Source organism: Triticum aestivum, chromosome 6B (assembly GCF_018294505.1).
Source record: "Triticum aestivum cultivar Chinese Spring chromosome 6B, IWGSC CS RefSeq v2.1, whole genome shotgun sequence".
Classification (NCBI taxonomy): domain Eukaryota; kingdom Viridiplantae; phylum Streptophyta; class Magnoliopsida; order Poales; family Poaceae; genus Triticum; species Triticum aestivum.
Window position 1 is genome coordinate 272,183,672 of NC_057810.1, and position 16,143 is coordinate 272,199,814.

General features: G+C 45.0%; 1 protein-coding gene across 5 annotated transcripts; it reads left to right on the plus strand.

Moving 5' to 3' along the window:
* Positions 1-438: 438 nt before the first annotated feature.
* LOC123136906 (uncharacterized) lies at positions 439-15,525 on the plus strand. Of its 5 annotated transcripts, none has more exons than XM_044556413.1 (11): positions 439-744; positions 1,613-1,752; positions 2,056-2,187; positions 2,270-2,320; positions 3,227-3,311; positions 13,560-13,606; positions 13,730-13,910; positions 13,997-14,649; positions 14,809-14,918; positions 14,996-15,054; positions 15,132-15,525. In XM_044556413.1, the coding sequence occupies exons 1-10, from the start codon at positions 669-671 to the stop codon at positions 15,036-15,038; spliced, it is 1,518 nt and encodes a 505-aa protein (XP_044412348.1). In that variant the 5' UTR covers positions 439-668; the 3' UTR covers positions 15,039-15,054; positions 15,132-15,525. The 5 variants fall into 5 exon arrangements, with proteins under 5 accessions (XP_044412348.1, XP_044412345.1, XP_044412346.1 ...); XM_044556411.1 differs by having other exon boundaries at positions 440-744; positions 13,997-14,730; XM_044556412.1 differs by having other exon boundaries at positions 440-744; positions 13,997-14,730; positions 15,026-15,054.
* Positions 15,526-16,143: the final 618 nt, after the last annotated feature.

The following is a 16,143-nucleotide window of genomic DNA, read 5'->3' on the forward strand; positions in this document are numbered from 1 at the left end:
GGAAACGAAGTTTCGAGCAAAGAGATCGAAATCCACCGGTTTGAGCTCAAGAACACGGGAGAGAGATGAGTGGAGATTTTTTTTTGAAGGCGGGTGATGATGTGGGCTAAAGAGATAAGTGAGGGGTCACACGTGGGGACCACAACCCACGAGGGCGCGCCTGGGGGTCCTGGCGCTCCCAGGTGGGTTGTGCCCACCTGGTGCACCTCACTCTGGTATTATTTGCATCAGAAATTCAGAAATATTCAAAAAAAACCGTGTCAGGTTTTCAGAGCATTCTGAAAACTTTTATTTTTGGGTCATTTTTTTATTGCACGGGAAATTCAGAAAACAAACAAAACATGGCATTTTATTTTATTTAACTAACAAAAACAGAAAACAAAAGATAGGGATAGAAGTTGATGCTTACTAAATTCATCAACTGTGCCGAAGCACACCAAACTTAAGACGAATTTGGGCTTAATTTGCGCCGACGTCGGCGACCGGAGGGCGAACTTTAGGAGGTCGGCTGGAATCCGAGCCTCCCACGCTGAAATTACGGCCGGTTGGGCCGAAGCGGCGATATTTAAGTCCCTGGCCACCCGAAGGAACGGAGATGCTCCTACCTCTTTGACTCTTCACACCAGATCTGGAGGCGCCCTCGCGTCAATAGCCCCTCTCCGCACTCGATGGCCTCAGTTCCAGCCGCCGACGTCGACCAGGGACCGACGATGGACGGGACAGAAGTGGACGATAACCTCATGGGTTTGTTATCTCGTCACCAACCCTCTATTTCTGTCGTTGCGCCCGTCTAGGGTTTCGTTTTTCATTGGTTGATTGGTGTGTTGATTGCGGTGGGTTCGTGTGGGCTGGCCGTTTGTGATGGAGGTACGGTTTTGTAATCGCCCCTTTGTTGAGATCTAGACGAGAGACAATCATCCATACTGATGTTTTTTAAGATTTTGGAACTAGAAAACGCTGCTGGGACGGACGATGTAATTGCTAAGCGTAGTTTTCACCATCTACATCAGGACGAGCTCCTTCCACTTGGAAGCTGTTGTGTTTTTATCTCCACCTAACTGTCCCAAACCATGTTTACCTGCGAAGGTGCATAAATTAGCACGTCTCACCTAGTGCAGAGTGCCTTGCCTAAACTAATTTACTAGGCATGTGTACTAAATCAGTGACACTTAATATGGAACGGAGGGAGCATACTGGTATTTGCTAGTGCTGCTATTGAAAACCTAGTAAATTTGGTCATTTGAATATCGTAGCTGTTACTTTTTTACTGCTTTGCAGATTATTTTAAAAACATTTCCTGAGTGAAAATCTCATATTTTATTCGAATACCTCAAAGTATGTTGTCATGAGAGCTGACCGGGTGGTTTAACCGATGTTATGAACTGATTTCTAATAGACTAGAACTTTTGATGCAAGTAAATTGTAAGTTATGACAGTTTTATTCAGGAGGGCAATCTGCATTTTTCTAGTGTTTGCTGGTGGGTCTCCTGTTATGATTTTACTTTAAAGAACTAGCCACAGTGCTCCTTGTGTGTTCGGTTTGTTTGCCTGGGTAATGTCTAATGAGTTACAGTTTGTTGGCCTGGGTAATGTCTAATGAGTTATATTGCAGGGGCTGGGAACTCAGACATGGCTATAAAGATTGTCACTGAACCTTCTAAACTACCAAATAGCCTCCTCAAACCTTCACGTACCGATGCAATAGTAATTGGATTTGACTGTCAGGGTATTGATGGCATCAGTATCTTGCTGGTGAGCTGAACTGAAGCTTATTTGACATGATATATTTGGACATAAGCCACTCCAATGCAATATTTGTTCCTTAATCTGTATATACTCTTATCTTGTAGCAGCTTTATTCATTATGCTGGTCTTACTTGGCATTCTGTTCCTCTTTACTTTGAAGTGCCATATATCCATAGCTTAATTACCTGATTGTTGTTATTGTAATCTAAATAGCTGCTTGCACACAAGCTGATAATCAATGTATTTAATTTATCTTGTATTCTTAGAATTTTTTTTGTGATGTTGATTCTATATAATTTTAATTTCCAGCTTGCGTTGCCCGATGCTGTCTACTTAGTTGATGCTATTAAGGGTGGACAAGAGTTAGTTCAAGCTTGCAAGATTGCACTTGAATCGATTGCCATCACCAAAGTAATTCATGACTGCAGGCGTCACAGCAAGGTGTACTCTTTTGCTAGTGCCACTATTTAGTATTTGAAAAGATTGCACATTGACTAACTATGCGAGAGTTGTCATTTTGCAGACACTTTTTGATCAATATGGCATCAGACTTCGTAATGTGATGGACACCCAGGTAGCTTCTTATATTTTTTTGCATAATAACAAGCTTCATAAACAAACCAGTAATGGCAGCAGTATGCCTGTAGAACATTGTCAATTCTGTAGGATTCGACCATTATCATCGGCTTAGGACAATTACGCTACGCTGTCCTCTATGTATCTAAAAGATCTTTGTACCAATGATTATTGTTGGAATTGAATCACTGAACTCCCCCTTCCTGAGATATGCGTCACACACTCCACACACACACACACACACACACACACACACTCCACACACACACACACAGAAGTGCTACTAGCAGTGAAGCTTTATTGATAGTATCTCATACACTCACAACAGTAGCACTGAAGCTTAGCTGAGTCCCCCCCCCCCCCCCCCCCCCCCCCCCCCCCCCCCCCCTGTCCTCCCACCCTCTCTCTGTTAGAGCTGAATCACTCAGCTCCTCTCTCACTCTCCGTCTTGTTTCTCACAGGCCCAACTACACAAGCTGTTTTGGTGACTTGCTGCCTCGCAGCCAAAGCCTTTTCTCCTGTTGATGCTCTACAAGCTTATCTTACAAAGATGGTATACATGCCTATTTATAGGCTACATGAACCGACCTTGACCAATACAGCTCAGAAGTAGCTATTCCTTGCATACTAAGCAAATGACTGGATTTGTACAACCAATGCAAACTCCAACTTTGCTTCTAATACTATTTGCTGCAACACTTCCTTACTAGGATAACTAGCAGTCAAACTTCTTTTACCTTTTACTGCTCTTACTGCCATGCAGCAGCTATGATATAGCTGGACTAGAAGCTTCATGCAAACTAGCATATCTACTCTCTGACGTGCATGCACATGTTTAAGACTATGACAAAATTAATTCTAACAATTATTACAAGGGAACCCTTATTATAATGTCTCTATGCAGGTTTTATATTCTGTATTGCAAGAGAGGAAATGGGAAAAGCCAGAACATGACCGCATATCTCTCTTTGCTATTCGTCGCTACCATGGTACTCAGTAGTTACTTTGCTAGTTTAAATTTTTGAGTTCTGTTGCTAGTTTAAACTGTTGAGTATCTATCATAATAATGCATAAACTGTGTCATCAGCTGGGCCCAGCTTGTCTGCACATAATAAGGGACAGTTCTTTTGCAACTTATAGGTGGCTTAATCGTGAAATTAAGCCAAGCTTGGGGGTGGGTTTAACTTCTAGCCACCACCACCTCTTTCACGATGGAAAAAGCTCGGGGTAGGGCAGCTCCTCGAGCAAGAGCCACTTAGAATGAAGGGTATATCGAATTGCCACTGAAGTTCACACACATATTACAGGGAAAATGCCACCATGTCAGCCTCCCATGATCCTACCATGAGTCGCCCAAAAAAATGATTTGTCGTTCTCTTTGTCTCGATGCATCGTGCCTCCCGGCTCTTGGATTTTCACTCAGCCGCCGCTGTCACCACCTATCCCTACGGCAACGTCGTCGCCGCTTGAAGCTCCGCCTTTGCCGGCACCCTTCGGTTGTCGGCAGAGGCAATTCGTCTAGCCACCAAGCATCTTGCTTCGGTTGCAAAGCTCCTCGTTTGGCCCCGTTGACCATGACACTCTCCGACGGTGACCCCTCTTCCTGTCCAATCGACACCATCGTCCTTCCGCTGCCACCATTGTTCGAGCTATCCTAAACTGATGCCACCATCCTTTGGGCTCTTAGATTGCCCATCGAGTAACAATTGCCCGACAACCTCATGGCGTGAGAGAGAGGTGTCCCGTAGGGCCCATGCACTGCTTATCCTCTTCTTCCTTATCCTGACGAAACACTTTCCAGCCGCACGTCTCCAACACAACACCCACCCTTCTCGTCTCTCTCTCCCTCTGGAATCCGGATCCCATTGGTCTCGCCACCGGACATTCTAGGCCACCATGGTTGGGGCGACGATTACTCCGGCGACGGGTGCTGCGGGGCTCTCCACTATGCGTGTGAGCTCATGCAAGAAAGGGTGGTGCCGGTGTTGCGAGATAGTGCTACAAGACACGCGTCAATGCCCACAGCCGTCGGAGTCGAAGAATCGTGGCGATACTGCGACAACGTGGACGAGCATGACGGGGCAGCGGCGAAAGCATCGAATGCTGCAAGGACACTCGCCGACCGAAGCACTAGTGCTGTGAGGCTGCTCGTCGGAAGCATCAATGCTGCGAGGTCGCTCGCCGACCGAAGTGCCAGTGCTGCAAGGTTGCTCGCTGGAAGCATAGGATGTTGCGAGGTCGCTCGCCGGCGGGAGCATTGGTGCTGCGAGGCCGCTCGTCGGGAAGCATCAGGATGATGTGAGGTCGACTATTGCGACGAGGGGTGGCAGCTGTGGTGGCTAGGGGTGAACAGGTTGCTATGACGAGGTGTCGAGATAGTGGTGACCGGCGACGAAGTCAGCTGCAGCAAGCGGTGGTGGTCGGCTATGAAACCGGCTGGAGCAATGTCGGTTGTTGCAGACGAGGGGGTGGTTGAACGATGAGCTGGCTTCAGCAACGTTGACTGCTCTGATGGTCATGGTCGTCGGCGTTGGCGAGCCGGCTACACCGACGAAGCGTGTGTGGTAGACGAGGTAGGGCGGAGCGCATGAGATGGAAGATGAGTTTTGAGGATTATTGACTCGTCCAACGGCTATAATGAGGCGGACCGGACGACGACATCGGTCTCGGCTGATCATTTCCCCCCTACAGCCAGATGGCGCCTAGCCCTGGCTTTTTTCTCTTTGCCTATTTCAAATTCTGTTTTGGAGATGTGTATGAATTTGCTTGAGAAATTTCAGTTACATGTTAGGTCATGTGCACGTAGTTCTTGTAAATGTTGGTCATGCCCAAGTTTATACTTGTCGTTAAAGTGGACGAATGTTGCTAGCGAATGCATTTTGAAGTTTGTATGCGAGCATTGGCATTTTGATTGTTGTTTGATTTGGTCTTGCCAGCAATTTAAGAAGTTAGCAGAAAGAATGCCTTCGCTAAATGGAAGTGAGTATGATGAAGTTGTCCAAGTTGCTACTGAAAACACAACAAAAGTTACATAATAGAGTTATGGGTCATACAGTTACTCCATTGCAATGAATAAGGTGCGCACCCATTCCAAATAAGGTTAGACAAAAAGAAGTGGATGGCTTGTCCTCAAGTGCTTATTTCCGTCGCAACTTCTACACAAGTCATAGCAAAAGAATTTGCCATAGTATGGAACAAAATCATTAGTATAGAGATGTAGTTGGAGGCAACATAGATGAGATGCCATGTTGGGGTCTTGAGTCATGATTATTGGAGGCATCCCATCTGCACATTTTTTTTGCAAAATGTGCGACGACAGACAGCCAGAAGCGGTAGGCGCTTTATTATTATTAAGGTAGAGATAAACCCTAGCATATTTAAACAAAATAAGTTCTATCATGTGCTGAAAAAAATGGTTTCTTCAGTACTCTTATTCTCTAAAACTGCTCCTTTTTATAATTACCCCCCCCCTCTCATATATGTTGTGCACATACTCGAAATTTATTCTTCTATTTGGCACATATATCTGTTATGATTTGACAAGCAGACATTGAAACTAGATAGTTCATATATATACTCAACGTAATAAGTTATTTTGCAACCACATTTTTCTAGGTACCTTCATATTGATTTAACGATGCAAATACCGACATAAGAAAATCATGATATGAGTCATAGAACTACAAAAATACATTTATATGTATTTTTTTATGCCGTGTGTTTCAGGTTTGTAATTTCAAATCATGTTCTTTTATGGTAGATATACATTGCCTTATGTTATTCTTTACTTCCTTTGTAATACTAAAATTTACGGGATTTAAAAATATGGGTCTAGTGGTGTAGAAATAGGGTGGGTGTTGAATATCTGTTCTTCACCTTGGGTGATGAATAGTGTGGTAGTTGCCCTCGCCCCCCACTATGCGTAGGCGAGGTTTGGCTCTCACCTATGCCATGGCTGGTGCCTCACCTTCTTGGTCTTCCCTTTATTGGTATTGTGGTGGTTAGTACCCCCTACTCCACATAGGCGGGTTTGGCCTTCCATTTCGGCTAAGTGTCCAACCCCTTTCTTTGCCATCCCTGCCTTGTTGGTGGCGTCCACCTCTTGCCCAAGCCACGTCCTTGTCGTACTTGGTTTGGCAGGGACGGGTGGACCATGCCTCTGCATGGGTGAACACGTGGCGGCGTTGCGGTGGCGTCCATCTCCCAGTTTGCGGTGTTGAATTGCTTCGTCAGTGGGGATTGCCGAACCGGCAGTGTAGACTCTAGACTGGAGGGGAGGAAGGAAGGTGAGATTTGAGGCAAGGTGAAGTTGAGAGGCGTATGCGGTGGCGCTTATAAGAATGAGATGTGGCGATGAATGGGGGCGGTGGGAAATGGAGGTGCCGAGGGCAGAAAACGCGGTGGGAATCAAATCCGTATAGGCCGCGGAGCCATTGTTCTTGGGAGACAATGGCAATTTGATATGGATACTACATAGAGGGAAGGAAAATTCTTACTCTTTCACTTGGAATAATGAAAGATCAGTATCCTACCAAACACATAAGATGCCAATACCTCCAAGGAAGAGGGGAGAACTATGTTAACAATTTTCCACATCTTACATTATCCTCTCTTAGCTGACTGTGTTGCTCCTGCCGCTATTGTCTCTGGCTACTGCTTTGTCTAGTTGCCATGCTACTTCCAGCTGGTCATGCCTTGCACGCCTGCCATTAACATGCTCGCCCATTGGCTCTCTAGGTCAACGCCCGCTAGATCCTGTTCGCATGCAAGCCGCAAACAACCACCCCCATCCGACTGGATCGCAAAGCTCACTTGCTCACCCGTGTCGACCGTTGGCTGGTCTCCCTGCTTCGCCCCATCCACATGACGTTGGTCCAACTCCTGATAGGCCCGCTGGGCTAGGTCTGTTGTTCCTGTGCGAGCTGATTCCCTGCCTCGGTCGGTTTCTGTTGGCTGATAAGAGCATTGACTAGATTGATTAAAGAAGAAGAAAAAATAGATGCCACATGGTGCTTGACGCATCGGTTCCTCTCAATCTGGTGTGATGTTTCTGTCGGATCCGCATCACTCTCTCTACCAGCGAACTACGGACCTTGTTTCTTACATTGGCCCTGTCTTGCTCATGCGTTGTTTGTTGGTGCTTGGTGCTTGTCCATCTGTGATGTCATCCCCTTTGATGTCTTCTGCATGCTGTGTTGGTTTCTCTATAAAACGACTTCTCTTATGACTTGTGCTTGTGGGGATGGTTGCTCTACACTGACTTTAAAAGATGGCCACTCTTGTGCGACTCTTCTCGCGGCCTCTGCACATGGACGTGGTGGTCGTGCTTCAGTCAAGCGCTTGGTGTTTGTATGCATGCGACCTCTTCCCCACCGGCCTCTATAGACGATACTAGTAATGCTACACCGTCTCCTCTTGCGGCTTCCATAGGTGGCGGCGGCTGCTCCACTTTTGGTGCTGCCAAGTCTACTACTTCTGTCGGGTGCTTCACGTCTTAGGAGATTGCGTGACTTAGTGACCTGCTTATTGCCTCTAATTATCCTTATCGGGTGCATCTATGTTGACCTCTTTAGTTGAGCCCTTGACTGAGCAGGAGATTACGCAACTTTGATGCCTGGTAGCTACGTCCTCTGGTTCTCCACCGATTTGTTCTTGCTGGTCTGAGTATACTCTTCTGGGATTGTGAGTCTGCCTTCTACACAGGCAGGTACATCTTTGTGGATTCTTGATACTTGAGCATCTTTTGATATGACTCATGATTCACCCACTTTGTCTCCTATTTGATCTATTGATTCTCCTATTCATGTTCTTACTGTTGATGGCACCTTACTCCTGGTAATTGGCCGACGCATTCTTAGCGGTTGGTCTTTTTCATGTTCTTGGTGTTGCTCATGCTCCTCGACTTACCATGCAACTCATTTTTGGTGGTCAGATTGTTGATGTAGTTGTCATGTCATTCTTGACTATGGCTCATGTTCTGTTTTGGAACGTCAAAGTATGCTCTCCTTGGTGCTAGCCCTCGGCGTCATGACTCCCAGAGCCTCTGGGAGTAAAGCTTTACTGGCTTCACCTTCTCTTCACTGTCATTGCCACCAGTCTCCTCGCCTCTGTTGCCTTGTTTATCATCGCCTTGGTCACTTGTGGCTTGTTTATCATCGCCTTGGTCACTTGTGGCTCTCGTCTCTCATCCTTGGTTCGATATGGTCTTCTTGGAATCTTCTTCAGCGGTGTGTCTTTAGACTGTCAGGATTGTTGGCTTGGTAAACAGGTCCAGTTACCTTCTCCTTATAGCGAGATTGTGTCTCAGTGTCCTTTCTACCTTGTTCACTCTGATGTCTGGGGTCCAGCTACCTTTGCCTTGAAAAGAGGTCATTGCTACTATATTATCTCTACGGATAATTTTTCCCAACACATGGATATATTTTATGTTTCTCCTAGTGAGGTCTTATCTATATAGTACAAGTGTGTTGCTCCCATGGTTCACACTTAGTTCTCTACGCATATTCGTGTGTTCCGTGCATACTTTGTTGGAGAGTATATCTATAAGATGTTGTGTGGAGTCTTTGTTGAGTTGGGTACGATCGCTTAGTTCTCTTGCCATTTTGCCCATGCTCATAATGGTGTGGCTGAGCTCAGTAATCTTTATCTTGAGATATCATGTACGTTGATGACCCTGGTTGGGGAGAGGAGGAGACCTTGGGCCGGGAGGGAGAATGACAACAGGAGGTGCGCGAGGAAGATGACGCACTGGGAGTCAGGAGTAGGAGGAGGACATCAAAGGCAGTGTCCCCTTTCTTTCTCTTTGTTTTACCCACCTGATCCGACAGATGCTGCGCGCGGGCGACTTGCCTCCCCGTCTCGTGATTTCGTGAAGTGAAGGCGACGCTCGCTCGCTCGCTGGCTCCTCGCTCATGCGTGGACTGTGACAGTGTCGTCCAACCGTCCCTCGCCTCCTCGCTCGGTGTGGGTAATTATGATGGTGTCCATTCCTCGCGGCGCGCCACGACTGCTACTGGATAAGGGAAGGCCGGGAAGGGAAGGGAAGCCAAGTCGTCGTCTAAACTATGGTGGTTGATGGAACGGAGGTGATGGAGGTGGAGCTGAGGCAGTCTCCACTTCCACCTATATCATCAACCCTCAACCATCCATTGCTCTAAAGGGTGGCGTTTCTTTTGAGCGTCTTTTTGATCGTTCACTTGATTATCCAGTGCTTCGTTTATTTGTGTTTGCTATGTCCTTGCCCCATGTGAACGGACCAAACTGACCGTCAGTCTATTGAGTGTCTTCTACCCGCGTATCGTCGTTGGAATCCCAGTCGGCCGTCTGATGTGTATTTCTCGGGATGTGACTTGATGAGTCTTGTCCCTTCTACCCACGTCCATCTTCCTCACCTATTCAATGGAGGATCTCTCTTAACTCACTTTTCCTGACACATCCCCCACTTTGACCCACCGTCTCACTCTTCACCCACCGATTGCAGATTTGACACCTCTATCTCTTATGGTTTCTTCGCCTTGTTCGTCACCTGAGGCTACCTCACACTGTTCATCCTCTCATATGCCATAGGATTCCACACCTTCATTCCTGGTCGCTTCCTCGTCTCCATCACTCAAGTCAATTCTGGTGATTCCGCCTCGCATTCTTCTTTGCTTTTCACTTTTATACTCGTCATACACATGTTGTGGATGAGTCTAAGATACACCATCTCTTTTTGATGTGCCATCTTCCTCTCCGCCTACTTATGGTTTACGTGCTTGTTTGCGTGTTCGTGCTTTTGTTCTTGAGCCGATTTCTTATCGTGATGTTGTTGTTCATCCCGAATGGCAGCTTGTAATGGCCGAGGAGATTGCTGCTCTCGAGCGCACCGACACGCAGGATCTTGTTTCTCTTCCTCCATGTGTTCATCCTGTCACTTGTAAGTGGTTCTACAAGGTTGAGACTTGCGCCGATGGTTCTCTTGAGCACTACAAAGCTCGTCTAATGGCTCATGGCTTTCAACGGGAGCATGGTATGTGACTATGACGAGACTTTAGGGCCTGTAGCCATATGACCACTGTTCGCACAGTTCTTGCTGTGGCCTCTGCTCGCCTGGTCTGGCTCTCAACTTGGTGTTCACAATGCCTTCCTTAATGGTGAGTTGTGTGAGGAGGTTTACATGCAGCCATCGCCCGGGTATTCCGTTCCATATGGCATTGTATGCCGTCTTTGTCGCTCTCTATGGCCTTAAGCAAGCCCCTCGTGCTTGTTTTGAGCATTTCGCCTCTGTGGTGACTGCCGCTAGTTTTTCGGCAAGCGCTCCTGATTCTGCGATGTTTGTCCACCATTCTTCTCGTAGCCGACTCTTCTTCTATATTTGATGACATGATCATCAGTGGCGACGACCCCGAGTACATTCTTTGTTAAGGTATGTCTTAGCAATTTCTTATTTCTTAATGGTGAGTTGTGTGAGGAGGTTTACATGCAGCCATCGCCCGGGTATTTCGTTCCATATGGCAAGGTATGCCGTCGTTGTCGCTCTCTATGGCCTTAAGCAAGCCCTTAATGCTTGTTTTGAGCATTTCGCCTCTGTGGTGACTGCCGCTAGTTTTTCGAGTGCTCCTGATTCTGCGATTTTTTGTCCACCATTCTTCTCGTGGCCGGACTCTTCTTCTATATTTAATGACATGATCATCAGTGTCGTCGACACTGAGTACATTCTTTGTTAAGGTATGTCTTAGCAGTTTCTTATATCTTGTCTTGGCCCTTTTCGCTACTTAATCGGGATTGAGGTTTCCTCTACCTTTGTTGCCTTTTTTAATTTCTCAAGGACAGTATATCTAGTATCTCTTTGCTCGTGGTGCTCTTACTATTAAGAGCGTGCACTATTGAGACTCCCATGGAGCTCAATATTCATCTCTGTGCTTCTGATGGTGACCCCTTGTTTGATCCGAGACATTATCATCATCTTGTTGGTAGCCTTGTGTATCTAGCTGTCACTTGTCCGGATATCTCCTAACATGTCTGTATCTGGAGTCATTTTGTTTCTATCCCCTCTTTGGTTCACTATAGCCACCTTCGTGCCCTCCGATACCCCTTTGTAGCACGGTCTCTCACCATCTTTTCTTACCTTGCTCCAGTTCGTTCCAGCTTCAGGCCTATTTGGATGCTATGTGGGCTAGTGATCCTTCAGATCGCCATTTACTTTTTGCTTACTGTGTTTTTCTTGGAGGTTCTCTCATTGCCTGGAAGACGAAGTGACATACTGTAGTATCCCGTTCGAGTGGAGAGGTTGAGTTGCAAACTATGGCTCTTGTGACTTGCTTACTGTGGTTACTTCAGGATTGGCCAACAATACTGGTGCTATCAGTATTGGGCATGACCCTATCAAGCATGAGCTCACCAAGCATATTGGTGATAATGCTTCTTTTGTGTGCGCTGTTGTGCAGGATCAGGTTACTGTTCCTCATCATGTGCCTTCCGAGTTGCAGTTGGTAGATTTCTTTACCTCCCATTCTAGAGCGCAGCATGGATTTTATCTCTCCAAACTAGTGTTGCGGATCCACCCCGATTTTGAAGGGGGTGTTAAATTATGTCCCATGCATAGCCTGTATGTTTTCCCAAGTGTATGAGGGGTTTCCTGCATATTTACCACCTGTACATGTAATATACTGGCCATTTGCTCCAGGGAATACAAGTTGCATATTTCCTAACACTTTCAACACTTGTGTCATACGCTTTGTAGCAATAAGGTAGAGTCGCTCCTCCAAAACCTTGTGCTGATTCAGTCATTGCTCCAAATTGCTAAAAAAAGCAGAGTTCTTGTTTCACAAAACAGTGGGGAAGTGGAGTTTTTTTTTGGGTGTGGATCACAGCAGAGTGTTAGGAGGGATGGTGTAATTCCCCATTTATAGTAGTTGATTTCTGTGCTTGTTTTAACCAGCATTGTGTTGTCATCTTGTTTTGGCTGTCCATATCTGATGCATAGGTGAACGGCGACTACTGATCTAAAAAGCACGGACACGGGGACGGAAAGACGGGGATACACATACGGGATACGGCATTTTTCAGAAACAGCCATTTGGTGTTAAGGCGAGTATATATAAAATAAAATAAAAATATGACATGTAATATACAAGTAAGATAGAAAATTAATGAGAAAGAGACCAGAATAGAGAATAGTGCCCCATTTGGTGTCTCTTTTATCAAGTGATTGATTGATCCTCATCCCCCCATGCCATGTTGTCATTGCAAGCTGCATCCTTCTTGCAAAACACATCAAACACAAACAGTAAAGAAGATTAGAAGACAAGACATAATTAAAGACAATACAAGCATGAGCAGCAGCAGCAGCAGCAGCATAAGCGGCAGCACAAGCAAGCAGCAAGCCAGCAAGCAACATCCAGCAGCATAAGCAAATCTGAAGAATAAAAGAGAAAGAGGTTGAGAAAAGAGGAGAGGGGAGAGGCTGCTGGAAGTGCCGAGGCTGGTGGTAGCGCCAGCGGCGGCGGAGGCGACGAGTCCAGGCAGCGGCGGCAGCGGCGACAACGAGTCCAGGTGGCAGCGGCTTCGATCCAGGAGGTTGGCGGTGCGTTCCAGTGCGACCTGGGAGGCTGGGCTGGAGCACCTCGTCCTTGAGACGAGAGCGTGCGGGAGTTCCTGCAAAATAGCTTAGGTATACTGGGTTGGGCCAAGGCTGTTTTGGGCCAGGCCGTGTCCCAAACATATCCCGTACGTGTCCCGGCGTATCCCTGTGTTTTCTTCTTTTATTTTTTAAAAATCGAAATTCGGGGGATACTGCAAAGTTGGCATCCCGGCGTGTCCTTGTATCCCGCCGTATCAGAACGACAGTTCAGCACTTTGCTCCTGGTTACTTTTGATTTTTGTTTTAAGATACTCCCTCCTTCCATCTATAGAGGGCCTAATGCGTTTTTCAAGACCGCCTTTGACTATTCACAAGATTAATAGTACGTGAGATGTATAATGTGAAAATTATATCATTGGAAGCTCCTTTCACATACGAATTTGACGGTATGCTTTGTGTAAGTTGCATGTCATATATTATTGCTCTAACACTTGGTCTTATTGCTCTAACACTTGGTCAAAGTTAGCCTCGAAAAACGCATTAGGCCTTATATAGATGGAAGGAGGGAGTAACGTCTTGTGTGACTAGTCTACAGTGTGCTGCTTGTGTCAACAACATAGTTGAATTAATGCTCTCATCCTTGCACCATATAATATTTGGCTGTTGCTTTATGTAGAAATGACATGTGCTGCAGAACAAAGGCTCAAAATGCTGCCTTGTCAGGTTAGTTTAGCACATTATTTGCTTATTATAAGTTCTGCAATATTTTGGTGTGTGTGGTTTTGGGAGTAATATTTGACAATTGCTGAGCTTCTGAATGATTTTGCAAATTTGACGAATTTTCAGGAATGGGCGAGAAGGCCCTTATCTAAAGTCATGATCGAAATGGCTAGGGATTACGTGTCCTTCCTTCCTGCTTTACATGCTATAATAATAAAGAACTTAAGCAAGTCATCTTTATGGCAAGTGGCAGTTCAAAGTGATGAACTTTCAAGACATTATTATTCGCCAATTTCTGTCATGTTTGGTTAGTATTTTTATGACTAATATCATATTTGTAATTCTGTTTTTATTCCTGGTTTTTAGACAAATATATGGCTTTTTGTGTTGTAGGGCCTGGATCATGTCTTAATGATGAACCGGTAGAGGCATATACAAATCGGTGTGCTACTACATTGTGTTACACCATCGATACTGAGCTTGAAATTCTTGTTGCCACAGATGACGGAAGATTCCTATTGGCCGGATTTTTTAAATACCTAATTAGTATGCTGCTTAAAAGAAAGAGCTGGAAAGCCTGTTTTCAGTTGCAAAACCTTGTCATTCGAAATAAGGAATTCATAATCTCGATTCCGCCTACTCACGAAGCCAGTTTGAAGAATGCATTCCTTGATCTGCAGAGAATGCTGAGCCTTCTCCTTCCTTATTTCTTAAGAAATAACAGATATGCAAATTACATCTCTAGCCTCATTACGGTCATTGATAAATATTCAATTGAAATTGATGATTCTGATTTGGTGAAATTTCTTTCGGAATTACTTGGTCACATGTCATTTAATTCACCAGTTGACAATTCAAGCCTACTTTTTCATCTGATCACCATATATAATAATATGCTGCCGGAAGCCGATAAGATTATTTTTGAGCATGCTGTGAACAGAGCCCAGTTTTTTGATGAATCTGGTCAACAAATTGATTGGAGAGAAATGGCATGGCGAAAGGCTTTATTGATTAGTGATAATGTTTCCACCACTCCAGTGAGAAAGGTTCATACTTTCTTTGCAGACTCGATGTTATGTCCTGTTTTTAACAGGCACTTTAAAGAGCATGTGGCTGAATCAGCATCTGTAAGAATTTTAGTCTTTACTATTTTCTGTTATATGACATTGTAAAGATGATGAAAACTAGTGTTGGATTTAAAACAGGCAATTCAAACACCTGAAGAATTGGACATCTTTGGACACTTCTATGGAAATTTTACGGCTCAAGCTGTGATGGCAATCTTTATGGCATTCAATCCTGGCGACAACAAGGAGTACACACATATGGACATACTTTGTTCTTTTCTTTTCTGTTTTGATAGATATTTCACTTGGATGTTATGTTCTGTAGGATTGATAATCTTCGTGATAATCTTCGCAGATGTAGAATCTAGAATGTGAAAAATCCTGGTATGTATTTAGACCTTTAAGTCTGAATCATTTGGTGGTGGCGTATACTCGTATTACTGATTTGTCCATTTGTGCAGGCCAAGGCAGTATGTTTTGGGAAGTTCAAGGTCAAGAAATCCTCTTAATAGGGATCATGACCCTTTTTCGATGGAAGAGCGAGTTGATGATGCTGATGGTTTTTCTTCCCTAGATTCAATGGAGGATGATTTTGGTTAAAGATATTTGGCTGAGGAAGCTGTTAGTTTTCAGACAGTGAAATAGTATTGCTATTTGTGGATAAGCTCGCCAGCTATAGCAATTATTGTTGCACTGATTTGCTATTTTTGGTGCTAAATTTGACAGTCTTATTTGCCCATCTTCGATTGAAGTATGTGCTGTGATCTGATGCAGCTATTTTTGAATTCTTATATTCTGTACTGTTTTTCATGACTGGCAATTTAAATTAGTGTGATCCGATGCAGTTATTTTTTATTTTTATTGTTCATGTTCGTATTGTGGCAATTTTGATTTGGTGTTCATTTTCGTATGAATGCTTAGGGCAGCTCTTTCTATATGATAGCCCATATAGTGAAATACTCCCTCCGTTCCAAATTACTTGTCGCACATATGGATGTATCTAGATGTATTTTTGTTCTAGATACATCCATTTCAGCGACGAGTAATTTGAAACGGAGGGAGTACTAGTATAGATTATGGTAGGCTAGGATTTGTTAAGATTGTATTCTTTATTATATGATTCGTACCGTATCTCTGGGAGCCCGAAGTCTTATTCTCTACATCCACCGCATTATGCCAATCTACCTCTTTATTCCCTCCACATGTATTAGACCTAGCTGTCCTAAGCCCTAGCCACTGCCGTTTCTTCTGCACTGCGTCGCCCCGGGGTGGTTGATCTCCATGATCTTCACCGAGGGCCGCCCAACCTGTATTTAGGGTTTGTCCGCCGATCATATTGATTGGCTGCCAGAGTCTTTTTCCTGATCCATTTATTGGGGTTTCTCTCTCTCAGCATCTACAACCACCGCCGCCGTCAACTGGTGGCCAAAGCAGGAGCACTGCTTACCTTGTTTTAGTTATCGACCCATGCCG